The following is a 24,498-nucleotide window of genomic DNA, read 5'->3' as shown; positions in this document are numbered from 1 at the left end:
GAAATAACATTTCTTCTAAAATCGATAAGTAACAAGAATGTATGGAGCAAATATAGAGTTCAGTAATACTACATAAAAGGAATGAAATAAGACACAACCACTCTCAGATGCGACTCACTAGATTTGTAGCTCAATTAGGAAAATAACTCAACGCCTCGCCCCAACCTCAACTCATGTATATGAAACACGAGAGGAAATTAGATGAGTTCACCAATTAAGCAAACAATACTGCCACCTCTATAACTTTTAAAAACATGCATATCGTTACCTGAAATAACATGCAGGGCGTCAAGTAAATGTGCCCACACCCGTAATAATCAAACTTGTATCCAATAGGTCAAAACCTGTAATGTCCTTATATCGTAAGTATCTTTAATTCATATTAGTTCTTTATCCTCTTTATGAGTTATGACTAAGGGAGTGAACCTGCTAACTTAGCTCTCCTATCTTGATCAGAAGGCCCAATCCAACTTGTACCCTCCATACTCAAATATGGTAAGAAGTTTTCCGATTGATGATGTGCTCAATACAAGAGAAACAAGGGCATGAAATTAACCCTGCCATAACAAGATACATTATCATGACATTGTTCTACCTTTGAGAAGCTTGATATCATATTTTACAATATTGTCCCTTCAGGTCAACAAATACCATCTCTAACTGGGAAAAGATTATTAAAACCGAACTTGGACTCAGCTCGTGTACTCATTCCTCGGTATTGAAAAGTTCAAGGTAGAAACTCTTGAGCGAGTATTTTCATGAATAAACTTGACTGTCATAACCACAGCTTTGATTAATCTCATAAGAGAAGCGTTCATCTTCTATTATGATTGACAAAATGCCATGTGCAACCTATGCAAATACAACTATCTCCTGTTGCTTCAGAGAAAAAATAAACAGGGCGAGGATATCAAAGCAAACCTCACCTCACCATTCATTACAAGATAGAATCTCTAGTTCACATGGTATACAAGAGATATCTTCCCTTTTTTAGGGAGTACACCCCTTAACAGTCTCAAATTTAAATCAACCAACCTCGCGCCTTCAAATAGAACCTCTACTAAGAATGAAAAAGAACTGCATAATTTTTTGCATCGTCCTGGAAGTCAATATGGATTAGATCGGGTGTCCAGGGGAAGAGGCTGTGGAACTTATATAAACTCAATCGGAGATTAGAAAAATCTGGGTTTACAAAAAGCCTTTTTTTAAGAACAAGGAACCCCAACTAGCTTTGCACGTTTGATAATTACTTTATATACAAGAATCATGCAAACGAAAACTGAAGAAACAGACGATTAAAATTACAAGCTCAAGGCTCTTGCCAGTGCCTCAGACTCCGAGTCCAAGTCTTCTTTTGTAGCTTCCTTCTTTTCCTGAAAAAATTAGCTAAATCACTCTAGAAATCTACAGTTGCAATCCTTCTAGAGAGCATGGAAAATCTTAAGCAACCAGTTCTTTGATTCACACATTTCTCCACCTCTTGGCCAATAGTATGTTCATACAAATATAGGCAAATGACAATCATAATAATGTTCCTGATAGAAAACGAAATCACTATATACGAGAAGAAAGATTATTTGTGTGATGGAAGGGACAGAACTAATGATTTAGGCAATAACACATCTCATTATTTTGGTCCAGAAAATTCATATTCAATTGTCGAGGGTCTTTACTTTCGATTATAGACAAAACATATAATATCCATGCAAATCATTCACCTCTCAATTCCATACTTGATTGTTGAAGAAATCAAGGTGGAAGAGAGATTTAGTTATAAGGGGCAAAACAAACTTCTTAAAAGTTTACACTTGGAAGAAAAGTGAATTTCTCAAGGTTCAAATCCCAGGCTGATGTGGGTGGTTAATGATCTTTCCTCATACAACTCTTTTTTCTGTCTCTTTTCAAATGAAGAGAGAAACAATTTTCCTTTGGATGATTAAAAAGAACAAGAGAGCAAACTGTTCACATCACTCGCCCATCAAACACAAAAATTATAGGTGACACACAGTGAAGGTAAATTATAATAAAATTTGCTGAATGGAACATCTAAATCAGCTTGAATTTTATTTCTAGATGATTATAGTCAATCCCAGACAAGCATTTCTATAATTGGTAGGGACTACCTCTGGCAGATAATCAGATACATAATGCTACGGGCTGATAGCAAGTTGTCTTAGAATGCTTATCTGTGAAAGTAGACATACCATTGTCATTGTTGATCCAGTAGGACAGGAAAGATTCTCCAGCCCACTGCTACCACGAAGAACTTTTGCTCCACATCCAGCTGTATCAGCTGTTCCGACAGCCTCTTCATCAACCAAGACAACCTCTACAGAGTCCCCACCTGGCTTGCTGTCAGGAACCTGTGCACAATATTCCAGGATATGGTTTATGAGAATAGCTGTGACATGCACAAAGGATCCTCCGTGTGCCATGTGGCCGAAAAAGAACAAGGATCACAAGAGCTGTGCAAAGATGTCGATTTTTAAACAGACAGCATGCATTGAAATCAGAGGCAGACTTGACAAAAGAACCATGTTTCACTGAGGCACCGTTTGGGAATGTGACGCGTTTGAGCATGAAAAAAACAATTCTTCTCATATTTGCTAGATGATCAAAATAACATTTAATCATAAAGGTTTGATTGGAAAAGCACTTTGATAGAACTTTTGGAGCTTTTAAACCTACTATTGGGCCTAAATTTTAGGCACATTCCGAAAGACAGGTAAAGATCATGTTTAGGTTCATTTTGGAAATTTGGAGCAAAGTTTTTTTTTTTTTTTTTTTTTTTTTTTTTTGGGAACCCGCAGCCGCTATCCTTCGGGTGCGCACAGGGTAAACCCAGCTCATGTGCAATAGCTCGCAAACCACATAGGAGAGGTAACCCGCACTAGGCAAGCCCGGTGCGACGAGCTCGACCCAGAAGGCAAATCCCCTGCTGTCGTAGGCAGAGGGTTTCGAACCTGAGACCTCCATTATGAAAGCCCCATGCTAAACCAACTGAGCCACCCTTGCGGGGTGGAGCAAAGTTCTTTATAAGATTGCTTTGTCAACCACTCATGGAATGCTCACGTACAGTTTTTAAAAGTATACTTAAAGCAGGTATTTCAAACTTTCAAATAAAAAGGTGATATATCTCCTCCCTTGAGTAGCCTCAATGTGATAGAGTAAAATGGTCAGATATTTTTCCAAGCTCTTCCACAATTAATGCCAAAAAGAATATTGTGGTGCCGTGCAATACCTCATACATGGCTTCAGTCAGAATACTTTCTAGTATAGATCTTAAGCCTCGTGCACCAGTGTTTTTGGCAATGGCTTTCTCAGCAATAAGTCGAAGTGCCTTCTCGGTAAACTGTAATTTGACCTGTAAAATGAAAACAAATCACTTCGAGGTAAATAACTGATTTTGACCCAGTGCATCGGAATGAAGTATCATACGTCAGAGCTAAACAGCGCTGAACTAAAAGCTTACATTATTCAAGTTGAACATTTGCTTGTATTGCTTGCAAAGAGCATTTTTGGGTTCTGTGAGAACCTGCAGCGCAAAAATAACGATCCACAACCAAAAGGGAAGAAAAAAGGAGGTAAGAAACAATATGAAAGGTGAAAAGCAAAAGGGAACATCAACTTCAAACATTTCTTGTTCATCTTAAAGCAGCCTATAATTTTTTTTCTCCTTTCCCTGTTAGTCCAAAAGGCATAAACAAAATAATTTCCAAATGCATGCAAATTGAAACTCAAAAGACTTCTCACAACAGGTGTAAATGATGCTTACAAACACACACAGCCAGACACTTCTCTTTTTCTTTGGTTGGTTGGCTTCTCTATCCATGTTTTAACCTACTATTGTGATATTAAAGCATTTGACTAGGTCAAGGTACTTAAATCAGATATTTAATTATAAGCTACAAGTTCGAGAGTACTTCTGATCCAGACTACAAATGCAATATATCTGAAAGCATGGAGGTTTATTTGAAGAAGTTTAATAATGTAACGGTTGGCACGCGGCAACAGCAACTCAAGCTCCAATTCCAGAGGCACAAAGATGATTTTATTGATGTCAACATGGAAAAAGGATCAAAGAAAGAGAGAAAAGGCAAATATCGGAAGAATGTACCCTTTGACAGGACATATTGAGTTTACAATTCTTCCCCTCTTAATGAGCTAAGAGTCCACGATAGCACCTAAAGCTAAAATGAGAAACTCCCAAAATTCCCCACTCAATCAATCAATCAATCAAAACCGCATTTAAGAATCGGAGCGTAATTCACTCTGGTTGGGCCCATTCAATTAGAACTTCATCAACGCATACTATGAGGGTTCATCATAATTTGACTATTTTTAAGTTGGTCATCAACCTCCTAAGCACAGCTGAAGTTCCAAGAAAGCCAATAAAAGCAGGAAAACGTGAAACTAGAAACTATATCAAGAAAAAGTCAAAAGAATATACATACCTGAACAAGCTGATCCTCATCCAGTGAAGATAAACTCACTAAAACTGGAAACCGCCCCACAAATTCAGGTATGAGTCCATATGCAGTGAGATCATCACTTTCTACCTAGATATAGAAACAATGTCAAACAAGTGCTTCCGATGCATTTGGTTTCTAGAATTCACAAGAATAAAGAGTCACAAAATCATTAGATCTACAAGATAGTGATTCCGAAAAGAAAACTACGCTCAAGAGTCACAGGGATCTCCTCACAGATTCCAACAGTGATGATGTGACTACAGCATCAGTTAGACCACCAACTCTCATGTTAGTTCGAACAGGTGCTCCAAATCCAATCGAAGAATCCTGTCGTCTGGGGGAAAACGAATGATAAATTGAAACATAATATATCACTTAACCAAAATGCGTTCCATGAAATTAATTGAGTTTGACAGATTACCTTTCTGAAATTGTCTTCTCTAAACCAACAAAAGCTCCACCACAGATAAAAAGGATATCTTTAGTATCTATCTGCAAATAAGTATATGGAAAAATATAAAGAGCAGTCAGCATCTTGAAAGAACAGTGACGAGTTATTGAACAAGTAACGTCCAGCTACATTACATCCTTCGTAAATGATTGCTCAAGGCATATAAACCAGTATTTGACTTGACTCCCCCCACCCAAAAAAACATATGTGTAGTTTAGCTGAAGACGTCCTGTTTCTCTTTTATGATGAATAGGTCAGTGTCTGACATCTGATTTCCTTGACCAAACCACCTTTCCCAGTAAAGATTTTTTTCCCACCCCCAGCTTAAGCAAATTGATTTTAAAAAGCACTAAACTATATTACCATCCAAAAGCAAGTAGTAAGTGCTTTTCCCCATAAAACTGTTAAGCCAGCAATTTAAAAAAAAAAAAAAAAAAAAAAAAAAGTAGATAAAAGAGGCTTTACTAGATTCAGCATACCTGAATAGTATCGCCACGTGGATGTTTCCGTGCTCTATTGTCAGGTACACTTACAATCTGAAGAAGAAATGAAGATAAACTGAGCAACTAAGATATTGATTTTCAAACAATGCTTCAAAGAGAACACATTTGAAGTCAAGGAACTACAGACATGAATCAGTAAGCATGTTTACAAGAATAATAGGCAACTGGAAAGAACACATGAAATAATTTGCAATAAATACTCACAGTTCCTTCAAGCATCTTCAGTAGCGCCTGTTGGACGCCCTCCCCCGATACATCTCTGCCAATGTTCAGGCTCTCAGCCTATACAGATGACTGATGAGAATGATTACTTTAAAATCAATAATCCAAATTCATAAAGTAGATCATGGGTTTTGACCTTTTTGGTTATTTTATCAACTTCATCTATGTAGACAACCCCTCGTTGAGCTGTTTCGACATCGAAGTCAGCAGCCTAAAAAGTGAAAACAAACATGAACACCAATATTGAGAACAAAGTTGAACTTTGTCCAACTTGCCGAACTTTGTCCAACTTGCCAGTATCTTTTTTGCAATGTTGCTGGAAACCTAAGTTACTCGGACTCTTCAAAAGTATTGCCGCACCCGTGTCGGATCCTCCTAAAATACACTACTTTTGAAAGATCCGACATGCACCCGACGATACTTTAGGGGAGTCCGAGTAATTTAGCTGGAAACAAGAAAACTAAATATTTTGGATCGTGTCTCTTGTTTAGTAAAACCACAAGCCCAGGCGTCAGACCCTTTTTATTTTTATTTTATAAGGACCATTTCTTATCTTAAACTCCCAATTTCACCACCCTACTCGGGAGTAACGTTAATAAAAGAGCTAACTAAGCAGGTCGGGCACGAATTGAATGAAAAAAACTTCAGATGCTACTAAAGTGTCATGCATACCTCGAGTAATTTGTACAATACAGATTCCACATCCTCGCCAACATAACCAGCCTACAGAGAGAGAGAGAGAGAGAGAGAGAGAGAGAGAGAGAGAGAGAGATAAGTACTCATTATTCTAATGATATTAATATAACTAATAAAAGGTAAAATAAACTAAAATTCCAGTTCATTTCCCTCGAGAAGCAGGTTTACTTAGAGATGTTCTACACTTATATGAAACAACTACAGTCAGAAAGCATAAGGCACCACAGCTCAACAGCATGGCAAGACAAAAGTAAAATTCAATCGACTGCCGTAACCAAGCTCATATATTTTAAAATGCAAGCACAAATGTATCTGACAATTTTCTGATCAATACTGAATTAGATGTGTGTGTGGCAATCGGACAAGTAGACTACATTTTATAGTTATCAAACCAAAGTTTAAGCAATTTGAAATACTTGTATCAAAGAAGCTAGGGAATTATCAGCAATCTCTCCTTTCTATCTCTTTGAGACGTATTTGAGCTGAAATGATTAGGTCTTAGAATATACTAGAAGTGAAATGGTGCATCCCTGAATGCCCAAAGAGCTACTGTTATACTGGAATAGAAAAGACCTCCACAAAGCTGCAAAGTCCCTCTGTACACCAGATCAGAAACCATAGGGTGGATCGTATGGAGAGAAAGAAATCAGCGATATGTTTAAGGAAAACAAGAGAACATTTGCAGACAAAAACACAGATGTATGTTTATTAGCTTTTTGGTGCAAAAAAAGTAGTTATATGGGAGGTGCAGATCTATTGATTTCCTTAGTACACTCCATGTGCAATAAGTGAGTTAAGTTTAACCTGTCCTTTCCGAAGCACGAGGTCGACCAAGGCATGAGTTCAAACATCTTTTATTTTTCATTGTTGAGTTCTTCATAAGTGGAAAAGTACACAACTTAGAGCTATTTCAGGAACAAAGGGAAAATGAAATAGCACTGACTCGACTGGACACGAAAAATGATTGCAAACCTGCCTGTGTTAAAGATGTTGCATCTGCAATTACAAAAGGAACATTGATGAGACGAGCTAGCGTCTTCGCAAGTAATGTTTTCCCTGTCCTTTCATTCGCAGAAAAACAAGTTAGAACAAAACGACCAATTAAGTCTCTTGAAACTAAGATTCTTATGGATAGATGAACCAGATATCATTTCTTTAATAAGGTAAATAATTTGTTAATGATGGAAAAAATTTCCGTAAAAAGGTACTAAATGAAAAAGTACAGAATGTACAACATAATATGGTTCTCTACGAACTGGCACCCAATCTTCTATGCAAAATGAAACTTCATTGGTGCACCCAAAAACTAGGAATGAGGGACTATTCCTCAAACTAGAAATCAGATATCATACCTGAGCCAGTGGGGCCCATCAATAAAACATTGCTCTTCTCTAACTCGACTGAATCATTATCAATATTTTCCAGCTCATCTCTGCCTTCACCAGAATCTGAATCTGACCTGACATTAACATCGGTACTATTAGTTTTGATGGATCTTAATAGCCTCTGGTACTCTCAGTGACCAAAACCATTAAATTTACAGTGCCTGTTCTTCCAAAACACTCTACTTCTGTTTGCTTTCAATTTCTCTTCTTATGCTTACATTCTTTTTCTGTAATACGTAAAGCAAAACTTATTCACAAGTGAAATAGCCAAGGACTAAGCTAGTCTGGACATTTAAAAAAAAAAAAGAAAAAAAGAAAAAAAAAGGGAGGATCATTGTACATTGTACAAAATAAGATATGCCAATAATTGATAAAAGGTAAGTATAAGTATACTCATAGTAACCAAAATCATCTGCAATATATGCTACATTCAGCAATATATGTATAGGAATAATCCCAAGGATTACTTAAAAAAAAAAAAAAAAAAAAAAACACTACTCATTCACCTTGAACCAAAAACAATATGCTAAAGTGAATACAATGTTTTTTCTACACCATAAGTTTTTGGTGCTTGGACCTGCATTTTAACAATTCAATGGTGCTAAGGATGAGACATTACAACAGATCTAGGTGAAGCAAGATGACAGCAGTCAACCAAGCTATTGGACGATGTCAGATGCGGAATGTAAATAGTTCCATCTTCCATGCTACAGTTGTGAAGGCAATAATGAACACGGTCCATTCTGATGCTCAGCTACTGAAAATAGTACTGTGAAACTCCTCTCTTGCATATTTGTACTAGAATTAGACATAGCCAAAGAAGAAAACCACCTTTGAAGTGGAGGAAGCATGTCCTCTTTGTTGAAAGACTGTTTCTTCCTCCCTTTGTATTCTAATTCCTTATTATTAGATAATTCTTGTCTTTTTCCTAAAGATGAAAACAAAAACTCCTTATGCTCATTTGTGATCAGATGAATCTGGCCATAGTCTAATCTGGCCTCTGAAAGTGTTCTATGCGTTAATGCTTTACCAAGTTAATAGCATCATGAACAGGTTTCTGGTCACAACATTGGAGCATCTAAGGAGAAATGAAAATAGCTCTTGAAATTTCTCGAGACAAGCAAAATATAATTAGCTAAAATAATCAAGTATTTAGATGGGATAGCCTATCAAAGGATCAAACTTTCCACTAAGGTAACACATCTTCGCAAGAACACATGTTAGCAGGATGATATGTCATTTATAAGCACATGTTTACTCACTTTTTATTCAAAGAGGAATGGTAAATTCGTTTATAATGGTTGTAAACTGCGACAGAAAGCACCTGCAAAATGTAGAATATCAAGTCAGTAAGACCAAAGTTGAATACCCCAGCAGAAACAAAGACTTACAACTTGTTTGGATGGTCTTACCTATTGTATTGTATTGTTTTGTTAGTTTGAATACAATGTTTGTTTTAATTGTTATCTTAACATTATTGTATCGTATCGTTAAATCCATCTTTATGTAACCACGGAATGTCCCATTTTATGTAAATACGGACTTGGTGTGATCGCGTCGATACCTTATTTCTTTTTCTCATTTTGTCTTTACATCTTATTTTATTCCTTATACTACCTTTTTATAGTAGCTCTACCCCATACCTTAATCCTTCGAAATTGTTGATGTGTGATATTATATAAAGACGGGAAACAATACAATATATCTGAACGTTGTATTCATCAAAACAATACAGTATAACACGATACATTAGGAAACAATATGAAACAACCATCCAAAGAGAGTGTTACTAACCTTCTTGGCTCTCTCTTGCCCAATAACAAACTGATCAAGCCCTTTACATATCTCCTTTGGTGTAAGTAACTCTTCCATTTTCGCCTCCGAATCCTTCGTTTCGGTTTCAGAACTACCTTGCCCACCATCATCACTACCACCACTGGTCCCACCACTATAAGACCTCAACTTTTCCCAAATCTTACCATCACTTTTCCCACAACTCCCTTCATCATCACTCTCTTTTTCACCTCCTTTAACCCTACCAATCTCAATAAAAGTCCCTTGTAAAGGCTCCAATTTAAACGGCCTGAAGTAAAACGCTGTCCTGCAATGAGGACACAAATTCACCGCCTGGTAAATTCCCGTCTCCCCGGCCGTTATCGATAACGGCCTGTTGGAGAATAACACATTCATTTGCTTCGAACAGCGTGGACAGTTAACCTCTGATTTTATGTGATCGTAATTGTCGGAACTTCCCTCCCATTTATGCCTAAACCCTAACCCTAACCCTAATCTAGAACCTTCGAATTTAAACCCTAGAGGTGAGGGTTTTGGCTTAGGTTTGAGAGAAGGAGAAGTGGAGGAATGGAATTTGGAAGAGGATAGGGAAAAAAGAGATGTTCTGAAAGTGAAAGTGTGGGGTTTTGATTTGTAGATTCTGAATATGGCAGACATTTGTTAAGCCTTGTTATTCTCTGAGTTCAGTCTCTAGCATTTCAATGGAGGTTTTGAAAGGGGGAGTGAATTGATGTGGAGGAGTTGGGGAAGAAAATGGGGCATCCAGTACCCGGCCCAAGTCTAGAGTGTATGGGCCGATAGGATTTCCGAACATCCATCGTTAGAATAGAACTTAGATGGGCTTTTATTTAAGGGAAAACAAAACTAAAGAATACCACTAAAATATAAAATATTTACCCGCTCCATGCCCCTCCTAAAGTAATTTCGCTTCTACTCCATCCGGCCGGAATATTAACCCGACATACTCCCTCGCCCAATCTCCTTCCTCCGTGATACCGTTGCAGTATATTTAGATATCATGATGGTATCATGGAGGACTATGAGAAGGATTTAAATAATCTTCGTGATACCATCTTAGTATATTTATATACCACGATGGTACCATGGTCCTAATGAGTGTCTCATTGAAGGACTGCCTCCATGATACCATCGCAATATATGTATATAAGATGATAGTATCATACGATTTTTTTTTTTTTGAAAAGTGTGTGTTTTTATAATAAATGAACATGACCATCCATAATACCATCTCAATATATTTATATACCATGTTGATATCATAATTTTGGGGGCATCTCGGGTAAATAGTTTTAATTTTTTCTGAGGTTACGAAAGTAATGGGGTATGGGCGGGTAATTATTTTGGTTTGAGAGGGCACACGCGTTCTTTCCCCTTTATTTAATCCGGATTTCCTCCGGAAATGATGCGTGTGTCCCCAAAAGTGTCCAATCTTGAATTTTTATTTCCGCTTAATAAAATCTTTAAAAAATGGCATTAACTTGAAAAACAAATTGTTGAGAAAAACTTTTGTTACCAATCAGGCATAAGTCCTAGCTTTTTCCTATAGGCAGAACTTGTAGTCAATTGAACAAGTTAACTGTCTTGAATTATCCTGAATCTCTGCCTTATAAACCTAACTAATTTATGTCCACAACTTATGCCCCATGAGCAACAAAAACTTTGCCTAAAAACTTTTCTGAAGCGATGGATATTTTTTAAAATTTTTGTTGAACGGCCAAGAGATCAAGACCAACCCATATGGAGGCTATTGTGAACTTAACTCAATTCCCCAAATAGCATTTCTACATTTATGATGAAGAAAAGTAGGTTGAATATTTTCTTCACTAGAAGTCCATCTTTGGAGCATTTGTATATTCCGAAGGAAATGGTTTAACGTAATTCTTTACCATTTGAATAGAAGAAAATAATTTTAAAAAGATTAAAAAATTTATATGTTTACTGTGCAATATATTGTTTCGAATCATAGACTGGGACTGTAATTTAGATCCGATTTGATTGGGGCATACTTGTGAGAGGCAGCTCCTTATATTGGAGAGTTGGGCTATTATTTATCACTTCACACTTTTGCAGGACTATGTGATGCTGGAATCACTTCTTAATCCTTTACAACCTCGGGGAAAACTACACTCAGTATATTGAAAATGAATGGTCAACTTTTGACCCCTGTTTGCCCACATGAGTACCTTCAAGTTTAGAAATCAAAACTTGTTAAACTTGAAAGTTATGCTTACGGGACAGACGAAGTCAAGATCACTCAATAAGGTCGTTCTTGTAAATTACCCTCCATTTTGTGAGTTAGCCCAATGAGAAATATTACTCATTTGCTTAGATTCTGTATGATATCTAGAGTAGAGTGGTGGATGATTTAAGCTTTCTTCGACTAAAAGGGTTAATTTTACGGGCGACAACTAAACTTTATTAAGCTTTCTTCGACTGAAAGAATTAATTTCAGGAATGATAACTGAAATTTACCCGCCTAAACAATAAAGTTACAAAATTCTCTTATATCATAAGAAGTACACTAATTAAACTTACTGAATGCTTATAACAGTAACCATAAGTAAAATTAATTCTCGGCTGAAACATTATTTTCCTTGGACACCATAGGAAGGCACTAATGCATGTATTGGTGCCACATGTATATCTGAAATTATATTTATTCTTTTCTCTACTTTATTTGAGATGGTGCAATCCCTCCACCTGCCATTCCTTTATTCTTTCTCTACCTCTTTACTCTTTTGATATTGGTGAATGAGAAATGATGGGATGAAAAGTGAAGGGAATGTAAAAGGTCCCTTTTTTGCTTTGGTTAAAGCATTTGTCCCACATAGAAAAAAGAGAGGAAAAGAGAGGTGTATATATTACATTACACCTTCTCTAGTTGCTAAAAGGGTTGAGGGGGCAAGGACCCCTCGCGCCGTCGTCGCTCGCTCGGCTCGGCTTTGGCTTTGGCAAAAGATTGATTGATTATCTTTTTGGACAAACTTTTCTTTAATTATTTAATTAATTATTTATTTATTTAATTAATTAATTATTTAATTAAATAGAAAATCGACCCTTACCCGCGACCCGCGACTTGTGACCGACCCGGTCCGTTTTCTCTTCCCGGATTTTTTCAAATTTCCCTCCAAAAAACAGTGACTGATCTGAATGGTTGCAAACATTCGAATCGCATTTTTCCAATTCTATAAATTCCTTCATTTTTCGAAATATTTAATTTTATTTACAAATCTTTCTCTCCAAAACTCTCTCTTGTTTATTACGTGTGATACACTGTTTGTTGAGTGGTTCGCCGCTACCGAAATTTGGAGTACTACTATTCGGTAAGATAATCGTTCTATCTGGGAGGGGATATTCCATCAACCTCGAGTCTTGTGAGGGGAATAATTTCCTTAAGGACACACTTTGAACTAAGTGGGCTCGATTATATTACGAAAATATTTTTTTTCTTCCAACATTGTTTCGTTCATTTTCCGGTTTAGTTTCTTGTTTTAAATATTTTATCTTGTGTAATCTTTTTACTAAGTGTTTTACATTCTGTTGAAACTTTGTTTATACTTATACGATTATTTTGACAACAATCTTAAGGAAATTAATATAATATTATAATCGTATTCATTTAAGGAGATTAAAACTTCGTAGTTTTCTACTCCATATGAATATTAGTATTCGACTCGAAGATATAAAAACTTCGTTGGAATACCAAAGTTCATAATTATCTTTATTTGAAGAAATAAAATCTTCATCGTTGAAGTTTGTGATTTAATTGCTATTTTCAAGTTCCTTACCTAGCGGAAACCTTTTTAGTAATCCCGTGCTTTAAACGCATTCGATGGATTCCACCATTGAAAGCGGGCGTGAGGCAATAATAAAGAAATGATGGCAATTGAGAGATATGGAACTCCTAGGCCCCGAGCAGTCGGATCCACGTGTTCTCCCCTCTATGAATGAAAATTGTCAAAAATCCGGTCGGTTACTCATGCATAAGGATACTAGATTACCTAGTAGAAATGGAGAAGGAATCTAAAATCTAGTGAACCCCTCAAACTCCGTAGGTTCCAAATCACGCGGGTAGCCATGAGACATTACTAAGAGACATCCCCGGTATATATATATTTAGTTTCGACTTTTATTAGTTTTAATTGCTATTCGGTTTTAGCTAAAACTTTAAATTTGGATGGCGACAAAGAAATAATGGCAATTCTTTTCTCGCAAACATTGCACCGCTTACCACCCTTGGTATGCAAAACAAAGTTCACCGGTGAACTTTAAAGGATGGCGACAAAGAATGTTCTTTTGGCTTACCACCCTTGGTATGCAAAAGTTCACCGATGAGGACCCTCGCCTGCTGCCGACATGCCTGACAACCAAAAGTTCATGGTTACTGAGGCTTGGAAACAGGCTGATTTTTTGTGCAAAGGCTACATTTTGAGTGCCTTAGAAGATGACTTGTACAACGTCTACAGTGCAGTAGAGACCTCCAAAGAACTATGGAGTGCACTTGAAAAGAAGTACAAAATCGAAGATGCTTGCTTGAAGAAGTTTGTGGTTGCCAAATTCCTAGACTACAAAATGGTGGATGGAAAAACCGTTGGAACCCAAGTTCAAGAGCTTCACTTATCTTCCATGACCTTATTCTTTGAAGGTATGGTAGTGAATGAAGCGTTCCAAGTGGGCTTGCAATGATTGAGAAGTTGCCACCCTCGTGGAAAGATTTCAAGAATTATCTTAAGCACAAAAGAAAGGAAATGAAGTTGGAGGATCTTGTGATTCGTCTCAAGATCGAGGAAGATAACAAAGCTGGAGAAAGAGGTACCGTAAGAGTTCACCGATTGAAGGGGCAAACGTCGTTGAAGATCTTTGCTCCGAAAAAGAACAAGAAAAGGAAGAGGCCTTACGGAAAGGAGAAGGATCATAACAAGAAAAAGTTCAAGGGCAAGCTGTTATAATTGTGGTAAAGCGGGGCCATAAAGCTCCGGCTTGTCGTGCCCCAAGAAGGACAAAGAGAAAAACAAGGGTCAGCAAACATGGTGGAAGATGTTGATGACCTGTGTGCAATGCTGTCTCAGTGCAACCTGGTTGGTAACCCAAAAGAGTGGTGGCTTGATTCTGGCGCCACTCGACATGTGTGTGCCGTTAAGGAAGCATTTGCAACCTACACTCCCGTGGACCCGAAGAGGAGCTATACATGGGAAATACTTTGCAACGACCAAAGTTGAAGGATATGGAAAGGTTACTGTTGAAGATGACATACGGAAAAGTGTTGACTCTCAACAACGTCATGCACGTTCCATCAATTAGGAAGAACTTAGTTTCAGCCGCACTACTCGTGAAAAATGGGTTTAAGTGCGTGTTGGTTAGTGATAAATTTGTACTTAGTAAGAATGACATGTTTGTAGGAAAGGGCTACCTCACCGAGGGCCTTTTCAAACTTAATGTAATGGTTGTTGACAGTATTAATGGAAAATCTGCTTCTTCTTACTTATTGGAGTCAAATAATTTATGGCATGTTCGTTTAGGACATGTCAATTACAAAACCTTGCGAAAAATGATTAATCTTGAAATATTGCCTAAATTTGAGTGTAATATATCTAAATGTCAAATATGTGTTGAATCAAAGTTTGTTAAGCATTCGTATAAGTCTGTTCAAAAGAATTCAAATCCTTTAGACTTAATCCACAATGACATTTGTGATATGAAGTCAATACCATCTCGCGGTGGGAAAAAGTATTTCATAACTTTTATTGACGATTGCACTCGATATTGTTATGTTTATTTGCTAAATAGTAAGGATGAAGCAATAGAAGCATTTAAGCAATATAAGAATGAAGTCGAAAATCAATTGAATAAAAAGATTAAAATGATTAGAAGTGATAGGGGTGGGGAATACGAATCTCCTTTTGCAGAAATATGCTTAGAATATGGAATCATCCATCAAACTACTGCCCCCTACACACCACAATCCAATGGAGTTGCGGAAAGGAAAAATCGGACATTGAAAGAAATGATGAATGCTTTACTAATCAGTTCCGGTTTACCGCAGAACTTGTGGGGGGAAGCTATCCTTACAGCTAACCGAATACTCAACAGAGTACCCCACAGCAAAACACACTCTATTCCTTATGAAAAATGGAAAGGAAGAAAACCCAACTTGAAATATTTTAAAGTGTGGGGGTGTCTAGCAAAGGTACAAGTTCCTTTACCCAAAAGGGTGAAAATAGGATAAAAAACCGTGGATTGTGTTTTCATTGGATATGCAACAAACAGTAAAGCATGTAGATTTTTGGTTCATGATTCGACAATCCGAAATTCATAATAATACGGTAATTGAATCGATAATCTTGAATTCTTTGAAAACATCTATCCGTATAAAATTGAATGCGAGTCGTCGAATGAAAGATTTAAACGACCACGGGAAGAACCAATGGAGAATGCCCCTAGCGAAGAAGATCCAAGGCGTAGCAAACGTCAAAGGACATCTACTTCCTTCGGTCCAGATTTTGTGACATTCCTTCTTGAAAATGAGCCTCAAAATTTCAAGGCGGCTATGTCATCTCCTGATTCAGCATTTTGGAAAGAGGCAGTCAATAGTGAGATTCAATCAATCTTAGATAACCACACATGGGAAGTGGTTGATCTTCCTCCTGGAAACAAGCCTTTAGGTTCTAAATGGATTTTTAAAAGGAAAATGAAAGCTGACGGCACTATTGACAAATATAAGGCAAGGCTTGTGGTCAAAGGTTATAGACAAAAAGAAGGTCTTGATTATTTTGACACATACTCGCCTGTAACAAGAATAACGTCCATTCGGGTGTTAGTGGCTGCGCAGCCGTGTATGGTCTTAAAATTCACCAAATGGACGTTAAAACAGCTTTCTTAAATGGTGATTTGGAGGAAGAAATTTACATGGAACAACCCGAGGGTTTTGTGGTTCCTGGTAAAGAAAAGAAAGTGTGCAAACTTGTAAAGTCGCTTTATGGACTTAAACAAGCACCCAAACAATGGCATGCTAAATTTGACCAAACCATGTTGGCAAATGGCTTTAAAATCAATGAGTGTGATAAATGTGTTTACATTAAAAACACTCCAGAGCCACGAAGTCATTGTTTGTTTGTATGTTGATGACATGCTTTGATAATGAGCAAAGATATGGCGATATAAATGCTACAAAGCGCATCTTTGGCTAGCAAATTTGACATGAAAGACTTAGGAGTTCTTTGATGTAATCCTAGGAATCGAAATTCATAGAACTCCACAAGGTATAGCATTATCACAGTCTCACTACATAGAGAAAATACTTGACAAGTTCAAGTACTTGGATTTCAAGATTGCCAGAACTCCAATTGATGTGAGTTACGCACTTCAAAAGAATGAAGGTGAAAGTAAATCACAAGGGGACTATGCGAGAGTGTTGGGAAGTCTGATGTATATCATGAATTGTACACGACCAGATATAGCATGTGCTATTAGCAAACTGAGTCGGTTTACAAGTAATCCCAATCACACACATTGGATGGCAATGAAACGAGTTTTGGGGTATCTAAACATACTCAAGACTATGCTTTGCATTATAATAAATATCCCGAAGTGATTGAGGATATAGTGATGCAAATTGGATCAACGGATCGTACGAAGTTAAATCCACGAAGTGGATATGTTTTCACGGTGGGAGTGGAGCGTGTCTTGGAAATCATCCAAACAGACTTGCATCGCCCGTTCCACTATGGAATCTGAATTCATAGCTTTAGACAAGGCCGGTGAAGAAGCTGAATGGCTCGGAATTTCTTAGAAGATATTCCATTCTGGCCCAAACCTTTGGCTCCTATATGTATACATTGTGACAGTCAAGCAGCAATAGGTAGGGCAGGGAGCGTAATGTATAACGGAAAATCCCGTCACATACGACGGAGACACAATACCGTTAGACAACTCCTCTCTATAGTGGCGTTATCACGATTGACTATGTAAAGTCAAGAGAGATAACGTAGCGGATCCGCTTACAAAAGGCTTATCTAGAGAGGGAGTTAGTAGATCATCAATGGGAATGGGGTTAAGGCCGAGGACAAGTCATCATGGCGGTAACTCTACCTAGCGGTATGGAGATCCCAAGAGCTAGGTTCAAGGAGATCAAACAAAGTTGTGACTGACGGTTCAACATTGTCAAATAACTCAACCCATTCTCGGATGAAGACAATGTTCAGAAATAAGGATAAAACTTTATGGCTTGTTAATGAGTTAATAAAGCATTAAGGTTTTTTAATGATTATTTAAATGCGGCGTGTATGACCGGATAATGTGGCTATAGGACCACGTGTTTAGAAATCACCTATGTGAGTGTTAAGTGTAAGCGCTTTAAAAGGGGAATGACAATGAAGGCCCGTTCTCTATGCACTCATGAAACCGGGCGGTGTTCATGGCTGAAACGAACACAACCGTGAGAACCATAAACGGTTGAGGGTTGATTGTGTGACTTATGTTGTCTAGATATACAACAAAGTTCGACGGTTCAAAAATATCAAATCTACCGATTGATCGAGTATATCCGATATAAGTTCACTACGGAAAGTTCAAAGGGAAACCTACTTATCCAGATACAGTCAATCTTCGCTTGTATATCACACTTGTCCGCGCATTCTTTTATATTATGGCCATTCCCCATTCATGTGGGGGATTGTTGGGTTTTGATATTGGTGAATGGGAAATGATGGGATGAAAAGTGAAGGGAATGTAAAAGGTCCTTTTTTGCTTTGGTTAAAGCATTTGTCCCACATAGGAAAAAGAGAGGAAAAGAGAGGTGTATATATTACATTACACCTTCTCTAGTTGCTAAAAGGGTTGAGGGGGCAAGGACCCCTCGCGCCGTCGTCGTCGCTCGCTCGGCTCGGCTTCGGCTTTGGCTTTGGCTTTGGATTTGGATTTGGAAAAGATCGATTGATTGATTATCTTTTTGGACAAACTTTTCTTTAATTATTTAATTAATTATTTATTTATTTAATTAATTAATTAATTAAATAGAAAATTGACCCTTACCCGCGACTTGTGACCGACCCGGTCCGTTTTTCTCTTCCCGGATTTTTTTCAAATTTCCCTCCAAAAAACACAGTGGTTTTATGCGAATGGTTGCAAACATTCGAATCGGTACCTCAGCTTGCTATAAATTCCTTCATTTTCCGAATTCGATGCGAATTTTCTGCGCTTACAAATCTTTCTCTCCAAAACTCTCTCTTGTTTATTAGAGTGTGATACACTCTTGTTGAGTGGTTCGCCGCTACCGAAATTTGGAGTACTACTATTACGGTAAGATAATCGTTCTATCCTGGAGGGGATATTCCATCAACCTCGAAATCTTGTGAGGGAATAATTTCCTTAAGGACACACTTTGAACTAAGTGGGCTCGATTATATTCTCTTGTTTAAAATATTTTTTTTTTCTTCCAACACTTTGTTTTGTTCATTTTCCGGTTTACGTAGTTTCTTGTTTTAAATATTTTATACTGTGTAATCTGTTTGACTAAGTGTTTTACAGATTCTGTTGAAACTTTGTTTATACTTATACAGATTATTTTGACAACAATTTCAGCAGACGTTCGGCAAGTGAATAATTCTGGGATTGTTTTATGTGCTGTGTTGACATCTCTATCTGTTTTAATTCAGAAATAACGTAGCTTGTAGCCTCTCACATATGCAATTCAAAACATAGCCCTTGTCTAGAAATATTTAAACTTTAATATGAAGAGGGGAAAATCAACCTTCTTCTTCTTCCTCTTCTTCAAAATTTACACGGTGAATTGATTTCATAATGCTTGAAGTAACATTTAGTCAATGAATGAGAATTCTAAATAACTTGTATTATCTGTAAAATGTACCAAATATTTTGAGACATATGAGAGTGGAAAATGTGTCTCTAAAAACTAACATGAAGAGAGTACGGCATAGTGTTGGAAAGCAAAAGTATGTGCTTCAAATTGTAAACTAAGGTCTGGAGTTAGAAACTTTAGACTCATGATTTCAACTTCAAACTCGCGTATCTGTAATTAATTCTGAGAGAGCTAAACTTTAAGAACTTCATAAAATTGAAGTTTTGATTATTCTTTTAATGGGGTTACTAAAAACGGCTAATTGTGAACTTGAACCAGAAATAACAACAAATCCGTCCAGGGGCGGTTTGATTCCAGGCCGGCTCAACACCCTTAGTGAGAAAATAATTTTAGAAAAATATTTGTGTTAATTTGGTAAAAACCTCACATTAGGTTGTTTCGATATTAGAAAAAAAAAACACTCCTTTGATATTTGCAAAATAACATGTGTTTTCATTAGATATGCCATGCTTTTTTATTCTTTAGAATTTTTAAAAAGAACACTTGTAAATAAAACCCTGTCTAAGTATCAAAAATTAATTCTTATTGCCTTCCTTGTGGCGGATCAAGAATGGAAGATAAATTAATCAATACACAAAGGGAAAACCAAAAAAAAAAAATGATTTTACTTTAAGTTCAATTTTTTTCTTTTTGGAGGGCCGATTAATTCCCATTTTTGGGGATTGCTGATGTGCTATGGGAATTCACACAAGTGTCCATCCGTACGAACAAAAACTTCTTTGGCAGTAGTGTAGTGTTTGGGGTCAAATGCAAACGTGGTAGTTGACTCATAAATTTCTTTTACAAAAAAATAGGCATCCCAAGAAATCCATTAAAAGACTGAATTAATATAAATACAGTCCCCACTGGAGAGATTAATTAGTTAATTAAACAACATCCAAACGAAGAAGAACCTCCTCCACCATTCCAATTCCCACATGCACTAGCTAATAACACTACAATACATACTCCCAATGTATTATTCTTAAATATTATCCTAATTCTAGAAATGACCATACCCCATAAATATAAAATCCAGACAAAAAGGTGAACAAAAAACAAAGGAGAATTAATTAGCAGATGGAAAATCAAATCAAACTTGATTTTCATGAGGAAGAATATCGTTGGTATTTTTCTTGGCAAGACTGTGCTTATTGTTGTGCATCCATACTTTAAGTACTCTTCTTTTAACTCCCACTTCTTGGCAAAACTGTTGCACCACAGCTTCCTCTTGTTTTTGTATTTTCCATCCAACTTTCTCAGCAAAATTGAGCATTTTCTCCTTCTGTTCTTGAGTAAACTTTGTCCTAAACCTCTTCTTCACATGATGATTATGATGTAATGGCCTAGCCATACCCATAACCCCACCATGATCTTGATCATGTTCTTCTGACTCGGAATTAGGAAGTGACCCCATGTTATATGACATTATCATCTGATGATGTGGTGGTACTCTAGAAGGAATTATAGTTCCAAATGGCTCAGGACCTAAAAGGCCCTTGTGATGGTTATGTCCCAAATAAACTTTTTTGCCTCCCCTATTGAGATGATAGCAATCACCACAAGAAGAGGGTAATTGAAGGAGTTGTTCTTCACCTTCTATTTCTTTTCTATGGAAGTTTCTATGGCAATTGCAAGCTGAACAAATGAGGGCTTCAATTGTACCTTCTTCACCACTTGGCATGAACTCACCACATCCATCAGTTGCATTGCCACCCATGGCTGCTGCATGGTTCTTCAGGCACTCTTTGTACCTGTGGAAATAATATAATAAAATGTGTGCTGAGAAAAGTGGCGAAATCAGACCTGATTTAGTCCAAGATTTAATAAATATTTATAAAAAAAAATATTTTGACTTGTACATTCAGTATTATTTTCTATATATACATATCACTCCCTTAGTCCCAATTTATGTGATGGTGGTTTAAATGTCACATATATTGGAAAGGAAGGAATATAATTTACCAGGTTCAATTGACCACCATTCAACACAGTTCAGCAAGATAACAAAGAAGGCAAGAGGTCTCGTATGAAAGCAAAACAGAAGTTCTAACGTATTTAGCGCTCATTAAAAGGAATTAGGTATGGCCACCTTTAGTTCATATAGCGCCGAAATGGTGACACAATTCAACAAGATATCAGCCAAGCAATAGGTCACACACAAAAGCGAAAAAATGTTGTAACATGTTTAGCTCATTAAAAAGAAATAGGCCTACACGTGAAGGGCGTGTTGAGAAGTAATATAATTAAAAGTATGTTGACAATTTAACAGTACCTGACCATTTTCTTGAAAGGTACATGATGATCTGCTGTTGCAACTGGTGGTGCATCAATGGGAGGACCATTCATGGAAGGTGGTATAATGTGATTAGTAGTGTTATTGGGTGGTGTAGGATCATGATGTATCATGTGACCATGACCATGCCCTCCTCCTCCTCCTCCAACATATGTGCTGTTAATTGGTATTGGCATATCCTCTTCTTGACTTGGAGGAAGTTCCATTTCTGACCTCCTTCAAAGAAAAAAGTTGTATTTTTGTGGAGACAAAAAGGGACAGGATAGGAACTTACTAATTAGTAGAAGCTAGCTAGCTAGAGCTATAGACTAAATGATTAAATTGAAACTGGTGGCTGACTTCAACTATTCAAGAAAAAAACAAAATAACCTAGGAGATCTTCACAAGTTGTCCGCTCTTTTTGAAACAAGAAGCTCCACAACTAGGAAATGGAGGAATACATTATTGACTCATGCTTCATCAACATAATTAATTTCTCACCAATTCATTATGGAAATGCAGAACAATAGGATCATGTTAAAATTAACCTCTTAAGAAGACTGCCCTTGAGAGTGAACCAAAAAAAAAAAAAAAAAAGGGCAAATGAAGTTTATTCTTGAAAGTGAAGTAGAAAGAGAGGAAAGGGTCAAACACTTGCAAATTAAACTGTTCTCCTGAAAAAGACTAGTACTTCATTAGAACAGAAAATGAAGGAGGAAAAATAGAAGTCAATGGGATGAAAATAAAGCTAGGAACTTGGTAAAGTTCTTTTATCTTCTACTTAAAACAAATTGTGTAGTAGAGAAGAAGAGTGAAGATGAAAAATTAAAGAGGGTTACCCAACTGAGATTCTTTAGCTTTTTGAATTTAAAACAGCAGCTCTTCAAAAGCAAAAGACAAAACTGGAAAAATGATCAAGATTGGGGTTTTTCCTCTTCTTTTCTTTTGTGGAGTTAATTTGGAGTAATATAATGAAAGAGGTGATGAAGAAGATGAGATAGACAAAAAAACAAAGGAGTGGTATGAAGAGACACAAAGGAAGAAGAGTGTTTTGCAGTGGGTTTTGCTAGTGAAGCACTTAAACACAAGCTTATAGAAGTAGTGAGGACCCAAAAAGAGCTGGGGAGAGAGAGAGGAGAAAAAAAAAATCCAATTTTTATTTTTTGTTTAATGAGAAAATATTTATACGATCCGATATTTATAAGTTGAGTAATTATAAGTAAATTTTTATGATGAACATTAATTGATTAACTAGTCAAAAAAATATTTATAATTTGTTATAGTAATTAAATTATATTACAATGATAGGAGCGAATATGCAATTTATCGTATGATTCGGTAGAATCTAGTAGCTAAAACTCTATATTTGCTTTAAAATTTTATTTATTATATATAAAATATAAATTTAGAACTCAACAATTTCAAAAAGCTGGAATTCTGAATCCATAAATTTTAAATTTCGGATTTCTGCCTCTATTAATTTATCATGGATAAAAAAATTAGATTGTTCAGTATATATGACTTAAGTCCTTTTTTATTTTATTTTTTTAAATACAGGCAGATGAGAATACTATGAAATTTATTTTTAATTTTCTTTTTGGTTAGACGGAGAGGAGATAAATAATTTTGGAAAATAAATGAGAAGGAAGAAAAAATAAAGTGGGGTGCTTGCTTAGCTTGCACTATCAGGCACCAAACTTACGCCATATAGAGAGTGCAGTGTGTCAGAGAGTGTGAGGAGGGATAAAGAGAGAGACATACAGAGAATCCAATAAAGAGTTCTTAAAGGGAAAGAGGGAAAAAATTGTCCTTCGAATTAATTTTTACACAACTAAACTGTGTTACAAGCAATCTCTTCTCCTTTTTTTTTTTTTTTTTTTTTTTTTTTTTTTGTTGAAAAAAAAAAATCTTTTGTTGGAAAGAAAAATTCTTTCAATATAATGAGATTAATATCTTTGAATATAATGAGATTGATATTGGTGAAGAAGCACATAGATCTAAAATGCTAGATTAGGGCAAGCAAGAGAGGTGATAGTGGACATGTCTGTTCACACCCTTCTCTTCTTTCCATATACTGAATTTTACTTTGAGCTGAGTTTCAAAAATGGGAGCAGCTCACAAGTATATATTTGTATACACACCACACTAATAATAAAGATAACAGTGTATAAAATTTTCTTGATGGTTGCTTTTAATTTAGCCTTTAATCATAAACGTATTCTTGATAAGAGTTTTATCTATTTATTTTTAAAGACTTTTAGATATTTTGCATTGGTATTTGACAGTATAAAAACTGTTTATACAAGATAAGGTTTTCAACGAATAAATTTTAACAATAAGCATTTATAGATAATTTAGTAAGAATGATATTAATTTATTATCACATGTTAATCTATATGTTATTCGTGTTAAAATTCTTTACATTATCTATGTATAACCTAAATCCATTTTGAGAAAAAAATTAACCAATATATGTTGACATTATAATTTCTTTTTACATTATCAGATTACTTGATTAATTACAAATGATTTTCAAATTACAAGCATGAATTGCGACCTACAAAACCTGATAAATAACCTGTTACATTAGTAGTATATATATTTTTCAAACTATCAGAGTATTTAAATTAAACATTGTGAAGAAAAAAAGAAGTGATGAGAGGTGGGTAGGACCGTATTAATAGCTAGCAAAGCAAATGCATGAAAAATAAGCAACACAGCCTTTATGTGGCTCATTAAGCCAATCGTGATTTAGTTACATTTTTTATTAATGTAAAACTACTCTCTTTAAGACTTGCTTTGACCAAACATCCCCTCACGCAT

General features: G+C 36.3%; 2 protein-coding genes across 5 annotated transcripts; both read right to left on the bottom strand.

Moving 5' to 3' along the window:
* Positions 1-1,128: 1,128 nt before the first annotated feature.
* Positions 1,129-10,302, bottom strand: LOC132064501 (CLP protease regulatory subunit CLPX2, mitochondrial). 2 transcript variants are annotated; one of them, XM_059457501.1, is made up of 15 exons: positions 9,524-10,302; positions 8,991-9,053; positions 7,697-7,796; positions 7,321-7,400; positions 6,321-6,371; positions 5,785-5,859; positions 5,631-5,708; positions 5,403-5,459; positions 4,894-4,964; positions 4,707-4,806; positions 4,455-4,559; positions 3,473-3,535; positions 3,242-3,364; positions 2,205-2,363; positions 1,129-1,373 (listed from the first exon to the last, which is right to left on the bottom strand). In XM_059457501.1, exons 1-15 carry the CDS (start codon positions 10,178-10,180, stop codon positions 1,302-1,304), a joined length of 1,854 nt encoding a protein of 617 aa, XP_059313484.1. In that variant the 5' UTR covers positions 10,181-10,302; the 3' UTR covers positions 1,129-1,301. The 2 variants fall into 2 exon arrangements, with proteins under 2 accessions (XP_059313484.1, XP_059313483.1); XM_059457500.1 differs by having other exon boundaries at positions 7,697-7,803; positions 8,992-9,053; positions 9,524-10,299.
* A 9,926-nt stretch (positions 10,303-20,228) lies between these two features.
* Positions 20,229-22,791, bottom strand: LOC132064500 (zinc-finger homeodomain protein 4). 3 transcript variants are annotated; one of them, XM_059457498.1, is made up of 3 exons: positions 22,515-22,791; positions 21,676-21,912; positions 20,229-21,154 (listed from the first exon to the last, which is right to left on the bottom strand). In XM_059457498.1, the coding sequence occupies exons 2-3, from the start codon at positions 21,900-21,902 to the stop codon at positions 20,494-20,496; spliced, it is 888 nt and encodes a 295-aa protein (XP_059313481.1). In that variant the 5' UTR covers positions 21,903-21,912; positions 22,515-22,791; the 3' UTR covers positions 20,229-20,493. The 3 variants fall into 3 exon arrangements, with proteins under 3 accessions (XP_059313481.1, XP_059313482.1, XP_059313480.1); XM_059457499.1 differs by having other exon boundaries at positions 22,520-22,791; XM_059457497.1 differs by having other exon boundaries at positions 21,676-22,789.
* Between the last annotated feature and the right edge of the window lie 1,707 nt (positions 22,792-24,498).

The sequence above is a fragment of the Lycium ferocissimum genome, chromosome 7, assembly GCF_029784015.1.
Source record: "Lycium ferocissimum isolate CSIRO_LF1 chromosome 7, AGI_CSIRO_Lferr_CH_V1, whole genome shotgun sequence".
Lineage (NCBI taxonomy): Eukaryota > Viridiplantae > Streptophyta > Magnoliopsida > Solanales > Solanaceae > Lycium > Lycium ferocissimum.
The sequence above is the reverse complement of the archived record's forward strand: the minus strand, read 5'-3'. Positions and strand labels throughout refer to the sequence as shown.